Genomic DNA, 22,009 nt, shown 5'->3' on the forward strand with positions numbered 1-22,009 from the left:
TGAGGGCACTCTGGTTGACTCTCGCGTAATAATAAATATGATTACGTGAGGCGACTGTCCTCTTCGTAACCGGGCAAGCAGAACTTCCTCCTTTTGGTTAGTTCTGCAACTCGAACGTCAATGGCCAAGTGTGGGCTTGATGGCATTAAATAGTATAAATGTGAAAGCGATTCTGGTGAGAGAAGTCAAATTATGGAATAATGAATGGCATCGCGCCATAAAGCTGAGTCAGGACTTCACTGCAAGGCTGTCATCAGTTCACAAAGGGTGAACAATGAATTGTTAACCTCCGGTGAAAAAGGTTGGAAGGTGTATCACGTGCGTTCTGCCGATGATTTAATGGGATGAAAAGATTGATAATTTGCATCACTGGAGATATAGGTGGTGATGGTTTCCGCAATATCCCTCGCATAGCTGGTGATAGTGCCACTGGTATTTAAAATGGTGATAAGATGACACTGATAATGATGTGGCTGATAATCATGGGTAGGGCATTGCCGGAACCTACTACATGCTTTCTTTTATGCTTTGTCAGATTGCATTCATGGTACCATACATCACAATTATCGAGACACTTGTAAAGTATCTGATTCATCAAATATGAATGACACCAGTAAAAGCCATGTACCCTGTGACAGTTTTGCCAGTAGCTCACTGAGTATGCAATTGCACCAGAATGCCCAAGTCCCGCAATTGTGAATACCATGGTTGTTGAAAATGCATCTTTTTTGCAAAAGTGCTTGTGAATGTATCAACTCCTAAACCCTCAACTTCTGGCATTTTTCCACTCAGGACAGTCATTCACCTTCCTCACTCCCGTTTCAAGGAAAAAGTACACTCCATGCAAAGTGAAGTTGACACAGAAACTTAAACAGCAGAGAGAATTCCAGAAAGTAAAGCAAACTCTTGCGGCACAGGGCGTAGATGAAAACTTTTCTTTATTCATTTTTCTTCAAGTCAAACTGACAAGGCCGATGGGAAGAGATACACTCAGTTTGACAAAGTACATGCCTACAAAAAATTTTATAAAAGTCATTCTGCGTACTCTTTGCTGCAACTGTAGTCTTCACAAACACTCCAGCAATTTATTTCTTCCCACCTGCCAAAACCAGGCCTTAATTCTAATCTAATGGCAGCTTTAAAAAATATTCTTGATGGGAAGGATGGACGGGAACGATTATTTGTCCTTGCTTTTAATGAGATGGTCATAAAACCTTTTATGGTGTATGATAAGGAAGATGGCAAAATTGATGGTTTTGAGGACTTTAGCTATTTGTGGAAACCTAACACCATTGCCAACCAAGCAATTGTTCTGATGCAACGGAGCCTAACGACCAGAAAGAAGTTGCCACTTGATTTTCATTTCTCAAATCACGCCATGCCTGCACAGATGATGAAATTTATCATTCTGGGTGCACTGCAGGCATTAAAACATGTAGATGTGATTGTGAAGGCCTTAATATGTGATCAATAGCAGTAATAATTCAACTCTTTTTGGCATGCCCCACCTGACCAACCATATTTCGAATATATATTGGGCAACAGATCTAGTAGTAGTCTGCAAATGAGTAAAGGGAGAGTTTCATTCAAATACATAAAAGATTTTTACAAATTAGATTTTAAAAAAATGATTTCAAGAACTGCCCCAAAACTGAATGAGCATATTTCTCTTTTCGCTCTCAATTCCACGAAGGTTAGTCTTGATGCACAAGTGTTTAGCAACTCAGTTTCTGCAGTAATGAGTTGTCGCCGTCTTGGCAATTTAATTCCACCCATTGCTGTACCAACAATAGTTTGTTAAACTTGTGGATGATTTGTTTGATTCCATGTGAATAGAACACTTAAACCTTAAAGGGGCACGAACCCAAGCATTGTGCAGTCTCTCCATAAACTGGTCATCTGTAATTCTGGGAGGAGACTCTAGAGTTTGTGAAGTCACGGAAATTTGTTCATGCTTTGTCTACTGGTTAAATGCAATCGCCCCATTGCAAGGCAGACTGGTCATAAATTCTAAAATGTTTGATAATGTTGTCGCTTTAGTTTTTCAAAAGTTATGGAGTTTCTTCAAAAGTTTCCATATTCCATGCAGGATAGGTGCAATCAAGATTGTATAGAAATTTTTTTCAGCTGTGTAAAAGACACTGGGAGAAACCATAAAAACCCTATTTCACACAAATTTTGGTCAGCCTATAGACTAGCATCTGTTTACACATGCAGCTCCAGCACATTTGAGAAATTGTAAACAAGATAAGTTTGTTTTATATAGATGGACTCGTATTGGAAAGCAGGCTGGTCATAAATTCTAAAATTTTTGATAATGTTGTCACAAGAGTTACTTCAAAAGTTGCCATATTCCATGCAGGGTAGGTGCAATCAAAATTTTATAGAAAAAACTCTGAAAGAGGATTTTAATACTATAGAACAGTGGTTTTCAATGCAGGGCCCGAGAGCCAGGCCCGCCGATCATTTTCAGAAAATGGTTGAAAACATTTAAAAAATGATGAATTTTACTATTAATGAAAGAAATAATTTCAGAATTGATGAAACCAATGTTGCAATGTACATCTTGATAAAAGTTGTGCTATCCACCAAGGCTGAACAAATCAAAGAAAAATTTAGGTGCAAACCAAATTTGTTAAAAGCGAAGCATGTTTTTTACCCAAGAAAAACAGCCGTGAGTAATGTTTCTTTAAACTTTTATGGGAGTTAATGACCCATTCTCAAGACTCATTATTACAAATGATTACGAAATCATTATTATATGCCAAGGCGAACGTGCTGCTGTAGACTGGTGCATGCGTGTTGGCATTCTCATCAACTCCACGAGTGTCTGAAATGCAACTATCAGCTGAAACTGGTTGAGCGGCATGATTCGACCAACAAGTGTGAATGCCATTGCCGATCCAAGGTTGCCGGCAATACCCACAAGTATTAGGATCTCTTCCAGGTAAGGAAGAGGTCCTAGTTCGAGACGAGCAGGCTCAGTGCCAGTAGCATCCTCTAAGTGGCGTATTTGTGGGTGCACAAGAGCTCCAACGAATTCTTAATGAATGAGGTGGACGTGGCCTCACACACAGTCGTTGACTGCAAGATGTTCTGCCGAAACGTGTGCGAGGTTGTCCTCATGAACAATAATGAGCCTATTGGCAGTGTCGAGGCCAAAGTAAAAATAGACAAGTAGAAAGTGCTCCTGCAGGGAGTCGCTGATCGCAACGGTGCCACAGAACTGCGGATGATACAAGCGAACATTCTCCCAGGCACAACGATCATCTCGGACTGTTAGGCCGGCTACTCCGGACTTAGGCCAGTCAAGCCTCTACAGGCATCTGCCTGAAATCACAGCATGAATTTCAAGGACCCTGTGACTGGTGCCCACACCAACAGCATAGAGGGCACATGGAGTGCTGTAAAAAAAGGTTTGAACTGCCACAAAGTAAATGTAGAGTTTGACAGCTACCAGCTTCCTACATTTGGAGGAAGTGGGTGACAGCAATGGGGATTAACAAGAAAAATTTGTTTTCCATCTTTCTTGAAGACTTCAGTGTTTACCCTCCGGCATCGCGAGATCCCTAATGGTTTTTTTTACATTTTTTTTATTTATACTCATTTTTTCCCCGTTATATTATGCTCTATGGTCAGCTTATTTCTTATTGAACCGTGGTTGAAGAACTGTTTGTCCGTGATTGTGTCTAATGGCGTCAATCCGCTGCATTCTGCGATAATTGGAGGGGGGGATCTGTCTCTGCATTTCAACCCATACGAAAGCATAATCATGACATAAACGTTGTCACGCCATAACATCCTTGTTTTTCAAAATATCTCCGGCATTAGAAAAGATGCGATATTTCATCTTATGAATCATTGCTATCGCCACAATCCGAATCTTACCAGTTGGAATCCAAAACACCTTTCCATTCTTTGGTTTCGTAATATGTGACGAGGGCAAAAACACTTTATTCACCAATTACATTAATTGTTCATTCAAACAAAGAAACAAACTACTCTGATTTGCGTGGTGAGACAGACAGAGCACACACATTCATTCTCGTGAGTTTGAAGAGGGTGTAGTCCTTGGTATTGAAGTGCTAAGCACGTCGGGATTCCTTTTTGACGATGTGTCTTTAATTTCTTAAAGCGCTTAGTGTGTGAAGTAAGATCATGAGGGGAAACAAATATGTGAGATGCTGTAAAGAGATGCATCAGTAAATGGCGATCGCTCCAGATGGTGTTGGGTGCATGATTATACAAATACAACGCCACAACAGGCAAACTGCCCACCGAGGTGGCTGACTTAAGAAAATCATGGATCCCCGAGCCATTTTTTGGAGGCCCTACCTACTACTGCTACACCACACATGCCCCCCCCCCACGGAACCCCCAACGAATTGGTACATGCGGGAATGCGCGTGTACGTGTAGTGAAACCTGACGTGAAGTTTTTTGTTTCTCTGTAATGCTTGTTATGTGTAGTGCTGCCATCTGCCAGCTTACTTTTTACAGAAATAATAACTTTTTACATATTGCCTTTGAGGGCGACTGAGATAGTGATGTTGATAAATAATAATATACAGTAATATGAAAACTTAAGAATAAACTTTAAGCGGCAACAATTATCTTGAGTAGATTTTTTAGCAATGTCTATATTTTAACCTAAAATATGTTCACAATACACCACAATTATCGAGACACTTGTAAAGTATCTCATTCATCAAATATGAATGACACCAGTAAAAGCCATGTACCCTTTGACAGTTTTGCCAGTAGCTCACTGAGTATTGCTTCTAAGCTCCCAATTACACCAGAATGCCCAAGTCCCGCAATTGTGAATACCATGGCTGTTGAAAATGCATCTTTTTTGCAAAAGTGCTTGTGAATGTATCAACTCCTAAACCCTCAACTTCTGGCATTTTTCCACTCAGGACAGTCATTCACCTTCCTCACTCCTGTTTCAAGGAAAAAGTACACTCCATGCAAAGTGAAGTTGGCACAGAAACTTAAACAGCAGAGAGAATTCCAGAAAGTTAAGCAAACTCTTGCGGCACAGGGCGTAGATGAAAACTTTTCTTTATTCATTTTTCTTCAAGTCAAACTGACAAGGCCGATGGGAAGAGATACACTCAGTTTGACAAAGTACATGCCTAAAAAATTTTTTATAAAAGTCATTCTGCGTACTCTTTGCTGCAACTGCAGTCTTCACAAACACTCCAGCAATTTATTTCTTATTTTCTTATTTATTTCTTTATTCCCACCTGCCAAAACCAGGCCTTAATTCTAATCTAATGGCAGCTTTAAAAAATATTTTTGATGGGAAGTATGAACAGGAACGATTATTTGTCCTTGCTTTTAATGAGATGGTCATAAAACCTTTTATGGTGTATGATAAGGAAGATGACAAAATTGATGGTTTTGAGGACTTTAGCTATTTGTGAAGACCTAACACCATTGCAAACCAAGCATTTGTTCTGATGCGACGGAGCCGAACGACCAGAAAGAAGTTGCCACTTGATTTTCATTTCTCAAATCACGCCATGCCTGCACAGATGATGAAATGTATCATTCTGGATGCACTGCAGGCATTAAAACATGTAGATGTGATTGTGAAGGCCTTAATATGTGATCAATAACAGTAATAATTCAACTCTTTTTAGCATGCCCCATCTGACCAGCGATATTTCCAATATATTGGGCTATGGCATATACGACTCTCATTTGTTTAAAAGCTGACGCCATAATTTGATGAAGTAGTCTGCAAATGAGTAAAGGGAGAGTTTCATTCAAATACATAAAAGATTTTTACAAATTAGATTTTAAAAAAATGATTTCAAGAACTGCCCCAAAACTGAATGAGCATATTTCTCTTTTCGCTCTCAATTTCACGAAGGTTAGTCTTGATGTACAAGTGTTTAGCAACTCAGTTTCTGCAGTAATGAGTTGTCGCCGTCTTGGCAATTTAATTCCACCCATTGCTGCACCAACAATAGTTTGTTAAACTTGTGGATGATTTTTTTGATTCCATGTGAATAGAACACTTAAACCTTAAAGGGGCACAAGCCCAAGCATTGTGCAGTCTCTCCACAAACTGGTCATCTGCAATTCTGGGAGGAGACTTTAAAACGGAAATTTGTTAATGCTTTGTCTACTGGTAAACAACAATCACCCCAATGCAAGGCAGGCTGGTAATAATTTCTAAAATTTTTGATAATGTCACAAGAGTTGCTTCAAAAGTTGTCATATTCCATGCAGGGTAGGTGCAATCAAGAGTGTATAGAAATTTTTTTCAGCTGTTGTAGGTGGGAGAAACCTTAAAAACCCTACTTGCACACAAATTTCTGTCAGCCTATAAACTAGCATCTGTTAACACATGCAGCTCCAGCAAATTTACGAATTGTAAACAAGTTAAGTTAGTTTTATATACCCTCATCTGGTATATAATCAGTTGTTGAAAACGAGGCAGAAAATCCCCACCAAAATTTCGTAAATCTAGATTCCGATGATGAAACAATGAGTGCAGTATCAATGGCTAGAGACAAGCAACATAACCAAAATTCATCCATGGATGAAATGAATCTTTTAGAGGTGAACACTTGCGCTTATATTTCAGGGCATCTTGCACGCAGAGCTCTTGCTCGAGTTGCATGCACCGCATGTGAAAATATGTTGATAGATGCGTCAAAACAACTAACCAACCCCGCCATGTACACTCACTTTAAGGAATATGAAAGTGGCACACAATATTGATTAAAATAACAGAGAAAATACTGTAAGATATATTGCCAAGTGTATGGCCACTGCTGAAAGAGCTCTATCATCCCCTTAGATAAATGAATCCATCCTTAAAAATTTAACTGATAGGCTGACTGAAACGCCACTTTTGAATATCATAGACTGCGATGATCACGCCTCCATGATTTAAAAAAAAATTAGTACTCACGCAGCATAGTTGCTAATTAAAATGCATATCAGGGAGAATCATAAAAAAGCTGGCAACATTAGATCTCAAAACATCACAAACGAAAGAAGGAAAGATGCATAATGCATCATTCCCTTTTTAATGAATTTTTAGCAGGTTTATAGTTCTACTTCATCCTTGATCCTTACATAAGTTATTGTAAACTATATGCAATTGTAAAAACCAATGGCTTTGATGAATTTAAAAATGTGAGATGTATCGCAATAGTCATTTGAAATGTTGCGAAGTGAAAGATGACTATGACCAAAAGCGGTCGTAAAATGATGACGATGATGTGAACAAGTAAAAGCATGAGCAATGGTCAATGGACTTTTACAATGAGGGCACTCTGGTTGACTCTCGCGTAATAATAAATATGATTACGTGAGGCGACTGTCCTCTTCGTAACCGGGCAAGCAGAACTTCCTCCTTTTGGTTAGTTCTGCAAATCGAACGTCAATGGCCAAGTGTGGGCTTGATGGCATTAAATAGTATAAATGTGAAAGCGATTCTGGTGAGAGAAGTCAAATTATGGAATAATGAATGGCATCGCGCCATAAAGCTGAGTCAGGACTTCACTGCAAGGCTGTCATCAGTTCACAAAGGGTGAACAATGAATTGTTAACCTCCGGTGAAAAAGGTTGGAAGGTGTATCACGTGCGTTCTGCCGATGATTTAATGGGATGAAAAGATTGATAATTTGCATCACTGGAGATATAGGTGGTGATGGTTTCCGCAATATCCCTCACATAGCTGGTGATAGTGCCACTGGTATTTAAAATGGTGATAAGATGACACTGATAATGATCTGACTGATAATCATGGGTAGGGCAACGCCGGAACCTACTACATGCTTTCTTTTGTGCTTTAATAGTCAGATTGCATTCATGGTACCAATAAAGTTTAGGAAATTTATGAAGGTTCGAGGAGATCATTGGGTATAGTTTCATTAGCTGCCAAAATCAAACAACTGTCACAAGATCGATACCATGGTTGTAAGACCATATCCTCAGTGATTTCTGCCTTAGTCGTCAACTCGGCCCATCGAGCTGCTACAAGCTTCCATCAAGGAGGTGCTCAAAAATGCTATGGCTTCGATCAAGGCACTTAACCACTAAAGGAAATTGATTGCTCCCATGGAGGTCCGGATGAACCGACCAGGACTAGTTCGGCAAGAGTGTAGGTGAACATAAGGATAGATCCATTGCAGTGAAACTATTGTTTGGGAAATGGAAATGAGTGAAACTGCCATCATTCATGATGGCGAGGTCCATGCCATCTAACAGCCGTTCTACCATTTTCCCCAGAAGGGTTGTTGCTGTTAGAATCCAAATCATATGTGCATTGAAGTCTCCAAGAAGAAAAATGATGGAGGTAATTGATCAATCAGATCTTCTAGATCTCTCTGTAAGATGGTGTCATTTGGTGGCAAATAAATGGAACAGATGGTAATTCTTAGGCCTGTAGAGATTTCCACCGCGATGGCTTGCAGGTTCGTGCGCAGCGTTAGAACGCGCGACGACACGTAATGTGGAACCAGCAGAGCAACACCGCGGCAGGCTCTACTCCCGTCATCGTAATCAATACGGAACAGGGAATGTCGCCTGATGTTCCATGTCTCCGAGGGCTTCGTAAAAGTTTCCTGGAGTGCCACGCAAACAGGATGATAACGATTGATCAAATCCTTGAGATCTTCATAATTGGATCTAAGACCACAAACATTCCATTGAATTATGTTGGCCATAAATTTAAATTTCAAATAGAAGTAGACAGTTCAAGAGTTCTATTAATTGACAATTACTAGATTCTTATAGGATGGACAGCTATATGAGTCATCTTAAAATCCTGTTTATAATTTTGAATTGCTCATTCTCGTTGATTGTATAGATTTTATTTATCTGTTGTAAGGTTTCAGACTAAAAAATAAATTACATTAAAAAAAATCATTAATGTCTTTGCTTGAGGCGACAATGTTTCATTGTTTTCAATAAAACTTTCCAGTTACGCCCGTCCTTCGGGAATGCTTTGATATCTGAGATGTAAAACAGGATGTGTCCGGTCATAAATGTCAGGTTGATGAATATATGAAATGCAAATGTGTAAATAATCATTTATTCTGTTCATAACAAATAGTTTTCTCATTTATTCTCAAACATAGAAACCATGAAAGATGTTCAGAATAAGATATTTAGTTTAAATTTCATTTTTGTGAGTCTTATCTCAAATCTCAAAATGTCCATTTATAAGCACTTATTAATATGAATATATGAGCCCCCAAAGCAGAATATGCAAAAATCTGTGACGTAGGTCGCAGAACAATTAGCGCTACTGCAGAACAATTTGGAAGAATTTTAAGAAAAAGTGCAAAAAAACACAATTACATGTATGGGGATTTTTACCACAGTAAATTTCTAGTCAGCTGAGGGCTCATCGCAGAACAGAGCTAAACATTCTGCTTTGGGGATATGAGCAAGATATTGTGATTAGAGAGTTCAAAATTTCATGGACAGTTCTTCTTTGTGGAACAAGCCAGTGTTTGATTTGTGGAGCTTGTGCAGTGAGCCGAATAAGTTCAACTTGCAGTGACACTTAAAGCTAATGCACAGGGTTTCAACAGAAGGTATTCCAGTTATTCTAAACTACGAGCAGACTTTATAACAAAAAGAAGGAATCTTATTAAAATGTCACCAATCATTTTTCTGGAGCAGCACCAATAAGATGAAGGAACACACATTTTTTATGTGCCAAATTACCTACGTACTGCATTTTGAGTCATATTTCTTTATTCACCGAATTGCTGATGTACCACATTTTGTAACATACTTTTTCATGCTCAGAATTTCACCATTGGAAGCACTCCCCGAATGAAAAGAAAAGAGGAACACAAAAGGTGATGAAAGACAGTCGAGAGAGACTTTCAAGTGAATAAGAAGGGTCTTCCTTGATCAGCACCTTTGTGATTTTACGACACTATTTTTATACCCAATTCTTGTTTTTTTTATTACTCAAGCGAGAAAGTGGTGAATTGTTCATTATCTATGCATTCTTTGGAAAGAGATTCAACTGAAGTAAACATTGGGAATCTTTTAATAGGAAACTTGAGTCCAAAAAAATTTACCTATAGAAAATTAACAATTGTACTTGTAATCTGCTCAATTCAGTTGTTGAAAAGAATGCAGCTACTTTACTTTTCAAAATTGATGAGTTTCTGGTGTGTGTGACATACACAATTTTCTCCAGAACAAATCAGAACAGAAAGATTAACTGCATCACTCGACACCATTAATAAGTTTTTCAAGGAAGAGGCCATAAAACAAAAGGGAATTGAACCCTTTTCTTTTCACACTATCCCACATGTTCAAAATCTGGCATCATGGATGTAGATAGTAACAATAAAGATGGCAGAAAGATGTCAACGGTGAAAAGGAAAAAATCCTCGGAGTGGTGCTTCATTTGCATCACGAAGAGAAAAGAATGATACGTTTCTCGAGGAAATCATTTTATTTTTCATCCCCAGACTTGAGTAAGGTATTTGGCTTGTTGCTGTCATATACTTTTGCCATATTTGTCAAATTACAGTCACCTACACCACATACACAGTATGTGTATAAGAATTTTAAGACTGGTGCTAGATTTCAGCCAACAGTGCTGACATCAATGTAATTACGCAAGCATGATAAACCTCAACCGTCTGCTGGCTCACTGCCAAAAGTTCTGTGCATTCGCAAAACTGAAACGATAGGCCTAGTTTTTGCCTTAAATTTGAGAAATTACATCAAATTAGAATCATAGAACCAAAAGATCTTGGTCGAACGTGTGACGTAATTTGCGGCAATTCTATTATAGAAGTTAATTTAGAGTGTTCAAAATACCATCTGAAACAATTAACATTTAAATCTGAAGATGAAAAAATGTTGGATGATGTAAGTTTTTATCAGTGGAGCACAACAAAAAATCTATTACCATAAAAAGGAGTGGAAAACGTGATATCAGTAACAGAAAAAAAATTATATATATATATATAAAAAATTCACTATCAATATTGAAACAAAAACATTTCTGAAGATGAAATAGTTCTTTGCATAGATTTCAACAACTATTATCAGGGGGACTGTCAAGACTTTTTTGTAAGACCCTGTTTTCATGAAAATTTTCCTTTTGTGAAATGGTCATTAATTTAATTAAAAGTAAGTAATTTTGTGGGAAACAAAACAATATAGTTAATTTATAACAAAAGAAATGCCAGATTTCACAGCTTCATTAATATGTATTTTATGAAAGGTCTGGAAAACTGACCCAAATTTTGACTGAACAAACATACAGGTATGATTTACTCAGATAACCTGAGTAATACCATTTACAGATACCTGATGAGTACATAAAGCAAGTATTTTGCACTATTTCAAGAGGCTTAGGCCATGATCCATGCGGCATATGGGCTCACTTAAAACCAATTTTCAATCATGTCAAAATACTTAATCATAATGGGAAACAAGTAAGCATGATAAATGATCCAATATCGATCCCAGCAATCCAATATCGAAATCACCGAAGAAATTGTAAAATACTTGCATGAGCAACTTGGAACTACACCAAAGCTGGACACAGTAAAGGTGTTCCAAATGGCATTGAAAGTATCATAAAGCCAAGTGCTGACAAAGCTGTGCTTGGAGGAAATTATATTTCTGATGTAGATACACTTTTCACAGTTTTTACAGAAAGATGTCCCAGTGTTTTTGTAACAGAAGTCTCTGAATTAGATGTAACTGAAATCAAAAAATCTCTTCCCCTTCCAAATTGTATCAAGCCTATTGTTGACAAAATTCTTGGTGTAAAGTAAAACCTTCAGGCCTAAATGCAATATTACTTTCATGCTTCAAATGCAAACCGGGTGATAAATGTATTTAATGTGATAAATTTATCACATTAAATCACACTCAAATAAGGATGAGACGGTAGCTAACTCTAACATCAAAGTTAACAGCTGGGTTGCAATTCGGTTTGAAGATGAATGGTTTCCAGCAGGGTTGTTTGGTTTAAACCACGTTGGTTTAAACCATGGTTTAAACCTTGGTTTTAACCAAGTGGTTTTTTTAAAAAAACCAGTTTGGTTTTTTTCAAAAAATCAAATAAAAGTTGCCTAAATATAATTTTTTTCCTTTAAAAATATCATATTGGTTCATTATTAGCCAAAATGTTTCATTTTTACCACATTTTATATCCTTGGGGTACATTCTGATGGTATATCTTGAAATGACATAAGATTTTATAAGTGGTTTTTTTCAAAAAGTCTCATAAAAGTGGCCAGAATATATATATATATTTTTCATATGAAGTATGTTAGTTATTTAAAGTTATATACAAAAGCCAAAATTTCTCATTCTTACAACATTTTCTACCCTTTGGCTACATTCTGATGCTCTATCTTTAGCAAATTCATGAATAAGGATTGCATCACACATCTAAATGTAATGGTGTATTATATCTATCTCACAGGGTTTCTTTTTCCCTTCACAAAGAAGCAGCAACAGTAGTGACACCATCATGCTAGGGGCAGGTGGTCCTATAAACCAATAAAGACACCAACTGTCCTTAAAGGACAAAGACCAGTGTACTAGTAGTTACATTACCTCACATACATTTTCATTTTCTTTCCCATAAGAAGTAGCACGTCTCCTACCGTATATCTCCCAGTCTTAATATTCAATAGTAGTTTTTTTTTATACTTTCATACTGTTAAGCCCAGTTAAACAGGATTCTACTGAATAATAATAACAGATTTATGAAAAATAATCAGCTATATACAGGGTGATTATAATTTGAAGTTTTGATTCCATAACTATTCAATAAGAACTACTGGTCAGAATGACTTGAAAATTTGCATGAATATTCCTGAAGCAATGGAAGTTTCTTTCGCAAAAGGAAAAAAAAATAAATGCAAGTAGTGCAAAATGTGCAGGTAGATGATGCTGTACTTGGCCAGCAGTATAATCTATTTTGTGCAACCACATCGTTTTGGCACTTCCACAGCATCAGTGTGTGGATAGAACTTCTAGCAAGATGCACATTGCAATACCAGCAAAGCAGCTGCTGAAAACCCATTTTGGCAGGATGCACCTTAACCCTTTTAACTTCTGGCTGTGGGGGGTACCTCAAAATGTCATAAACAGTGGTCAGATTGCAAAATTTGGTGAATTGCAATCTCCAGCACATCCCCTATATGTTAGAAGTTCCTCAGGAATATTAACATGGGGGCGCGTTTGGTTTAATGAAGCTGAATTGCAAGCACATCCACATCATGACCATGGCATACTCCGATTCTGTTGTTGAACAACAATTTTTGTGCTTTCAACCTCAGGTTGGACAACATATTTAACATTTCTTAAGTAAGTTGTAGTTATTTGTTCAATTACTTCGTTTTTTGTGATGTTTCCATGAATTATGAAATCGTGCACTGCTATAATTAAGTTAACATTTTGCCATGGCTGGTTATCATTTCCATTCTACTAGCAAATTTCCCGTGTTGGATGATGTCATTAATTTTACATTTTTAAGTATTTTTCCCCCCTTTACTTAATAAAATTCCATTTCTTCAAGAATATTCATGTTAATTTTCAAGTCATTTTGACAATCGTTCTTTTTTTACAGTGTTTTGAAATCAGAACCTTAGTTATAATCATCCAATATATCGTAAATCATTGCTAATTAATCTGCATTATTTATGCTTCATTAAATACATTATATTCACTTAATTTTTATTACTTTTTTCAAAATAGCTTCCTAATTAAGTATACTGAAAGTAACTGGAGAAAAACCTTTATATACTATATGATTAATAATAACATTGAAAGAATTTTCAATTACACAGTAATCCATTGAGTTGAGCAAAAAATAATTAAATGGCAAAAGTTGGTTTTTGTTAAAATGTAATAAATATTTATTGATTAATTAGCATGGGAATAGTGTTAATTACATTAATAACCATTTCATTTTAGTTAATTATTAGAAGTTTGAATGATTTTTCAGAAATTTCATTGTTTTTAATGTTAATACTATTTAAAACAAAAAAACCGGTTTAAACCAAAAAAACCTGGTTTAAACCAAAAAAACCCGGTTTTTTGGTTTTTTTCAAAAAAACCGGTTTTTTTACCAACCCTGGTTTCCAGGTAAGTGAACTGACTTTTAAAAATGTGGCTCAGGGGTTATCTGATGTGGTCTGCCCACTCAAACCTAATTTTGTAAAAATGAACTAAGTGGCACATTTCCAGATTGCTTAAGTCGATATTCATATATATATTTTATACGAATTATCAAGCTGGAACAAAGAGCAGTTGTGTAAATTGAATGCAAAACTTAGTAAAAGGAAACCTCAGAAACGTACCAATTGGTGAAATGGGTTTGCAATGAGTTTTGCTTGAGTGGGTCAATGTTTTTCTGTCTCACTATTATTTTATGGGCAGAAGAGACACACAAGTTAATAAATATACCGGGAGACCAAGTTCATCTAAGACACCTGTGAGATTATTGAAAAAGTTTGTGATTTCGTGGAAAACTATCGCTATGTGTCACTGAGAATGATGGAAGGGAAAAATTTGAACCATCCGGCATACTATTAGGCTCAAGTCTGTTTATTACATTAATTTCATCCCGTATTGCGTATTGTGAATCTATAACCGATGGCATTATTTTATTTTTTTCGATCTGTGCAACTCTGTGTGCCCTATATCTATTCTTGCCAAAGGTGTTGACTTTCATTTTCATAACAAAAAATATCTGTCTCGTCGTCCCTATTATACTGTATTTTTTTATTCTACGTATCAAGGGACTGAGGACGCCCCTAGGGCGACTCACGATGGTTGTTTGCAGTGCATTTATAGTATAAAAAACAAATCAAAACATGGGCTCCTAAAGCCCTGTCTTCTTCTACCTCGTGTGAGTCAGGACGTCAACTGATGACTTCTTGGGACAATCATCAGTTAACTATACATATACAATGGCGTGCAATACCTGAGAGATATATAACGTGAAGCATGTGGAAAAACAAATTTCTAATTTTCCTCTGCTTTTCTAAAAGTGGGCTGCGTTCATCTGAAACAATATTATTCACGTCTAACATCTGGTAAAAGCAAAGTTAATGCATGGCAACACCAAGTTCCCTATCTCTCAGATCATGTGCATTCGTGTTTAAATGTGGGCTGGAAAGACTGGAGGGGGAGGAGACTTTCTGATAATTAATACTGAGAGTAGGGAAAATTTTTTAAAAACATTTATTTTGTTCTCAATGCTCAAAATATCCAAGTTTGCATATTATGGCCTCTGAAATATACCAATACATTTAAAATTATGTAAAAATAGGCATTTATGACAGAAAAGTTCAAGAAAGGCATTTTTTTCAGAAAATCTTAAAAATAGGCATCTTGCCTGAACTTCTGCACTCTATTAATAATATAAATATAATATATTATTATTCAATTATAAAATTTGGGATTCGTGTTATGAAAAACTCGTGTAATCGATATTGTGTGGCACGTAAATGAAATATTTTAAGTTTAAAAAGTATAGAGTAAGCGAGACAGAAAAAAATGTCGCATCAACGGAAGGAGTCGTATATAAATGGGCTTCCAGTGTAAATAAGTCATATTGAGAATTCTCTGGGACTTCAATTTCCCATGGCTCCAAAATGTCAGGAATTCGGAAACCTCATGTGACGAAATTTCCCAAATGTAATAGTTAGCTATCAGAGTCCAAGAGAAAAGGGAGAAAAAAAAATTCACCTCCAGAAATGTGATAAAGTATGCAAATGACTTGTGAGCAAATACATACATACAAGAAAAAAAGACCACAATCAAATAAATATTCTAATCTTGAAATCCCACTCACCGTTTTCACGGCATCATCTAGGGCATTCTTGACAGCAGAGCCATCCCACTTATCAACTTTGATCGGCTTGTCCTCCATAGAGTTCTAGAACACATGCACGCAAAGAAGCCAATTAGACACGAGATATGATCCCAAAACATTCCTGCATACCAGGAAAGGCCAGCCCGTGGCTTTCCTATCACTCATAATTTCAACTCTATACAATATAAACATCAGTATTCAGTAAAACAAACGACAAAGCAACCAATCTAGCGAAGATTTTTTCTAAATAAGAAAATAATGTCACAAACTAGTGGGTGGGGGGAACCCAAATACTTTTTATCAGAACATACTTACGTCATCGTCGTCATGTATTACATACACCTGCATAGAATAGTGGGGGAGGGGGAAAGAAAAAGACTTGCATTACAACACAAATAAGAAAACACAATCTATGGAAAACACCATGGGAGCGTCAGAAACATTAGACACACAGATGACTACACACTTATACTTTCGGCCAGGGTTGGGTTTCTTCCGGAAGAAACCTATTTCTTCTGGGACAGTGGAAAAAACTGCATTAATTACCATTTAATATAAGTACACATAATTAATGATTGTTATTTCACCTCATGGACTGAAATATTAAATGTTTTAAAAACAATATTTTTTAAACATTCAATTATAAATATCTCACCAAGACGTGCAATATTTAATTTTCCAATATAAAGCACACATATCAAAATAAATTATTTCAATTACCACTCCGAATGTTAATCAGAGTATAAAAAATATTATACAATTTTTAAGTATAACTAATATATTGTAGCATCCCCCCCCACCATCGGGTCTCGTCGAACCTCTCACCAGATTCATCCCATCGTGCGGATCTCTTCCAGGGCTCAATATGTTTCTAGAAAATAATTAGTTTCATATGTTCAGCACATTTATCTAATTACTTGGCAATATATAACTGTAAGGAGTAATATGGCGCAATTAACAAAAATGTAAAAGTATTTTAGGAATTATCATAGGACTTGTGTATGATCTACAGGCGTTCCCTATGCAATAAGACCAAAGGTGCTGGAGACATCAGATATAACAGCCAATTGAAATGCTTAGAAACATTTTTAATCGTAATGTTTTTTCATTATTGTGAGTGAGTATCTCCATGAGGAGGATAGAAGCATACTCGAGACAATTTTAAATTGCACTCAATATATCAGCTAAAGAGAGATTGGGGCTTTTACAAAATGCTGACTTGTCATAAAATTAAGATACTAACCTTCCCTGTCATTTGTTCTCATGTCTCATCGATATTGAATATTAGGATAAAAGATTGAATTCTGAACAGGAACTGTGGCAAAGTATAGTAACTTGTGATTTTTTTTTTTAACTGCAAAAATTCAGTCATGCCATTCAAATTTCAATATAGTATTATGGTAAGAAAAAATTTGTTAAATATCTGAAATTCTCAAAAGGCTGTGATTGTGTTGAAATGCTTCCAAGTTGTTCTGCAAATTCAACAGGTTTAAAAAGAATTTTACGCATGTTTTTGGATTCACCCACTCAACTTTGGAACAGCATAATGGCTGTCATAACAAAAAAGGTTTTGTTACACTGAACTGATAAAAGTGAACAATTCATTTTAAAATGGTTGTATTTCTTGTCAATAAAAGTAATTTTAAGTTCATAAATAAAAAAAAAAGGGACTTTTTATTCAAATATACAACTGATTAAACCTTTTTAAATAGATATACTGTATTAACATTACCGTTGATAAAATCCTCCTGTAACAGCAGTAAATTAAACTTATGAAATAAAGTAATTTTTTAGAAAAATCAGTTTGTTCCATTTCTTCCACGTTTAGCGGAAGAAGCCTATTTCTTCCAGCTGTTTTTTCCAACTCTAAAGAGCTTCTTATCATGGCAGCGACATACCTGATGAATTTTGTAGATATGCCGAAATGCTTTTAAACACTATTTTAAAGTTCTGCGGGACACAAAAGAATTTCCTCGTCTTTTACATTCATTCATTCTAAGCTGAGAAATTGATTACAGCTTACAGCTGCTAAAAACATTGTTTTTCAATGTTGCACTGAAGTGAATAAAATGAGGACTTTTTTTATAATATTTTCTGATATTCTGTAATTATTATCCGCAATAATAATTGTTGTAATAAAACTGTTTTTTAATGATCTTTAAAATAAGATATAAATTTTCATTTTCCAATAACATGGAAGAGAACAGTATCTTATAAATGAATAATGCTCAACTGTTGTTAAAGTTGAAAATTTTGTCAATTGGATTGAAATTAGTCGAATCGATATTTTAAACTTTCAATCAAATTTCTCTAGGTCTGATAAAAGCTTCAGCTAGATATATGATTTTGATCGAAGGACTGATATAACTTTTCTAATTTATTTCACATGTACACAGTTAAATTGTCTCTTAGACTTAATTTAAATTTACTAGGTGTTGAAATGCATTCGCCATATCTTACATTGTAGTGCAATGATGAATATGGAAGGAAGAGTGGTTTCTTCCGCTTGGAACTAGAACTCTACAAAAGGCTGATATAATTATTAATTTGTATACATAATTAAATTAGTAAAATTAAATTTACTTAATGTTATAAAAAATATACACATTTGATATATCTAGAGCATAAATTATAACTTTTATGATAAATTATTGAAAGGAAACTAGTTTTTTCGTCTCAGAAGAAATTGGTTTCTTCTGGTAGGGGTTTTTTTTCCCCCTTTGGAAAAACTATCCAACCCTGCTTCCGGCACAACTCACTAGGTAGTAAATTACCCATAGATGGCGACAGAACTCATTTGTGCTTGGTTTGAAAGAAAGACACACACACCTGCTCACACAAGTAGAACTTTCCCTGATCTATTTTATTTTAAGAATTCATTTTGTGGGTGCTCAGCCACGTGAGCAGCACCCTTTAACACAGACATATCAAATAATCCTAATGTATACTCTAAATTTAGATTTTTAACTATTACACCCAAAGCAGAAAATTATAATGTACGTTGCAAAACAATCAGTGATGACACAGAAGGATGTGCAAAATTTTAAAATCCATAAATTTGGAGATTCTCCCACGAGGAGGGAGGCACCCCCATTATAGCCCTGAAGAAATTTTCATTTATTTATTTTAAAAAAGTCAATTGAAGATAGGTGCCCCAGTTATGTCCTGCATATTTCCCTGAGCATAATATAATACCTGTTTTATATACAAAACCCATTTAACATTCTCAGGAGGAAAGAAATCCAGAATGCTAATGAAATGCGGAAGCTAAAGATTTGGAATCTGCAGATCAGCATTATATGCAGAAAAAAAAGTTTGCCTACAATGGCAATCACAGAAAAACAAGTTCCAGATAATATGCAGGTAACCATAATCTGTAATACACTGAGAATGATTATCGTGAAATTTAACACAGCTTGCAATGTGTATCCTTAAAAAACATCGGAACATATCTGATCACTTTCGTTTGGACGTTATCAGAAATACACCACAATGAATATTATACTGTATGAAGATTATTACAGATGATAACATCGTTCAATTTCCACACTCATACGTAACACGATATTCAAAGTTAATCATACACATGCACTTACTTCCTGATTGAAAAAAAATCAGAATTCAGCATTCAAATGTAAATGTACAGTAAAGCATCCCAACAATGGTCACAAATGGGACTATGACAATGTGGCCACTATTGAGAAGCGAGCATTTTATTTCTGAAAAACCAACTAAAATTTAAAATTCATATAACATGCTAAATAAATCTGATCTGTAATATGTTACAATAGTTGTATAATCAATTACATTAGAATATACATGCAATTATATTGTTACTATAATATTATAATAGTTGATTAATTGACAGGGCCACAACACTAGAGGGGGATCTGACATGTCTAGTAGTGACCCGAGTGCTAGACCAGGGGAGGCAAGATTCAAACCTTTAAACTCTTCTTTAACATTAGGGGGGGGGGGCAAACTGTGTGCCTGCATTGGCTGACTGAGCACCCAGTTACAGCCCTGTCAATCAATCTACAGCACTCCTTTACGTCCTAAAGTTTAGGATTGTAATGCTGACACAGAACACAATAGAAATGACTTGGCGAGAAAAACTGACAGACCAAGACAATGTGACAGCAACTTTATAAAAATTCAATAAATTACAATTTCTCATAGTGCAAAATATGTAATTTATTACAATGGTAGTAAATGAAATGATCCTGCAGACACCTTATGTACTCATGGACCCAATGGGTCTGCAGACCACAGGGTGGGAAACACTGCTCTACAGCTGTTTCTTAAATTCATTGATTACTGCCAGAACAGATGCAGCATAATCCAGATCGCTAATCGCACCATAAGTTGCCAAAGCAAGCATAATCTGGATTATACATCTGTTCCCAAGATTCATAATTGGAATTTTTACGCTTTAAAGTGAAGCACCTCAGACCAGAGAGAACCTCTAATCACCACTCTAGATCATTCTAGTGACTCGTGTCCCTCACTTTGTAGGTCATTCTTTTAATCAATCACATACTTGCTCACACTCTAAGACACTCTTCTGCTCACTCATGTCCTTGCAAACTCTATAGGTCACTTTTTTAGCCACTCACTGATCTAGTCTCGGCAGATGCGGATTTATCGAGGTTTATAGAAACTTTGCCGCCCTTCTCCCAATTAGCCACTCATTTCTCAAATTTGCCACACTGGGTAAACAAGCTTCTCACCCCGTAAATACGCGCGCCATTGGTTACCAACGCAAAATTTTCATGTCAATCACAACCAATAGCCAGGGCCGTCTAAAGGGCATCATGGGCCAAGTTATTTTTCTGAAATCCTGCTTGGCCAATTCTCGAAAATTTCAACCGGTTCTCGTTTTTGCGAGGGCCCCTCTTCTCTTGAGGTGCCCGTATGTGGGCCCACACGTTAAGACTGCACTATCAATAGCAACCATACCATAGAATTCACGCCCCATGGTTAGAACATATCGTTAAATCATTTCATTTCCATCAAAATATGAATGAAATCATCCATATTTACAAACACCTAAATAAATAAATAATCCTCGAATCAATCTATTATTACAAGCGTTTCAATGTCCCTCTCCATAACAATAAAAAATCTGGGAACTGTCACCATTTCACCAACATATAACGGAAGGCATCGAGATATAATTCAATACAAATCGAAACCATGATTAAGAGATCAAATTAATTAATTACAACGTTCAAATTGAATTCAATTAATTAATTAAATCATTTATTAAGTGAAAGTTACGTGGAAATCGAACACACCTTTGCAGCGCCGGCATCCACGTCAGCTCTCCTGGAAGCCATGTTTGCCAATGTATGATGCGGCGTGGCGAATGCGGGATGTCTTGCCTTTGCAACGACTAGTTGTCGTCTGCAAAATGCTATTTAGGAAAAGTTTTCAAGTTTTTTTTTCCCCCGAAACATTTTGCCGAAATTGTTACGAAGAAAAACATGGATTTGCATTTAAATAAGGCTTGATTATTTCTTTGAATAGGAACATATTGTGACGATTTAACTCGTTTTAAAATTTCATTGGTTAGTTGCTTGGAGGAGAAATAAGGTAGAGTGAGGGCACTAAGCTATAAGTAAAGTTTATTTTATCACAAAAATGAGAAACTTTGCCTGGTTTTAATTTATACAAAAATTGCGACGTTTTCAAGACAAATAAATTCAATTGGTCGAATGGTCGACGCGTTTCGGCCCTTCAATGGAGAGCCGTCATCAGGACCTCGTGGTCAGAATTCACACGAATGAGTGGTGGAGGGGGTGACGTTTACGTCTGGTCGCAAAGCCTCTGGTCGTCCGAAGAGTTCGCCTTTGTATTTGCTGCGTACGAGTGGTCTTTGGATGCGAATTGGGGAGCCATCTGTTGCAAAGTGTTGAAAGTTTTTTCACGACTGAGGTTAATAAAGCCTGTCCAAGCTGACGAAATGGGTGGCTTCCATCATCATAGGCGTAAACTTCTATAGGGCCCATGGGCCCGAGCCCCCCCAACATTTTTGAAGACGCGGCTCAGCCCCCCCAAAAATTCGTATGAATATGGCTTATTCATTTTGCAATGATGAAAAAAATTTTTTTAACCAAAAGTTGTCCTAATTATGAATTAGTTAATGGAAACAATCTGC

General features: G+C 36.3%; 1 protein-coding gene across 2 annotated transcripts in view; it reads right to left on the reverse strand.

Moving 5' to 3' along the window:
• Spase25 (Signal peptidase complex subunit Spase25) overlaps positions 1-21,266 on the reverse strand; it is a 34,312-nt gene extending 13,046 nt beyond the window's left edge. The window contains exons 1-2 of one of the 2 annotated variants that reach the window (XM_089252002.1): positions 21,147-21,266; positions 15,829-15,912 (exon numbers count right to left, since the gene is read on the reverse strand). In XM_089252002.1, coding sequence (XP_089108128.1) covers positions 15,829-15,912; positions 21,147-21,188 — 126 coding nt within the window. In that variant the 5' untranslated portion in view covers positions 21,189-21,266. Of the gene's footprint in view, positions 1-15,828; positions 15,913-16,164; positions 16,213-21,146 lie in introns of those variants that run through there. The other variant, XM_089252003.1, reaches the window with a different exon arrangement.
• Positions 21,267-22,009: the final 743 nt, after the last annotated feature.

The sequence above is a fragment of the Pholcus phalangioides genome, unplaced genomic scaffold (assembly GCF_987345545.1).
Source record: "Pholcus phalangioides strain wild (caught in Gottingen) unplaced genomic scaffold, Ppha-v1.0 ptg000028l_1, whole genome shotgun sequence".
Taxonomy (NCBI): Eukaryota; Metazoa; Arthropoda; class Arachnida; order Araneae; family Pholcidae; genus Pholcus; species Pholcus phalangioides.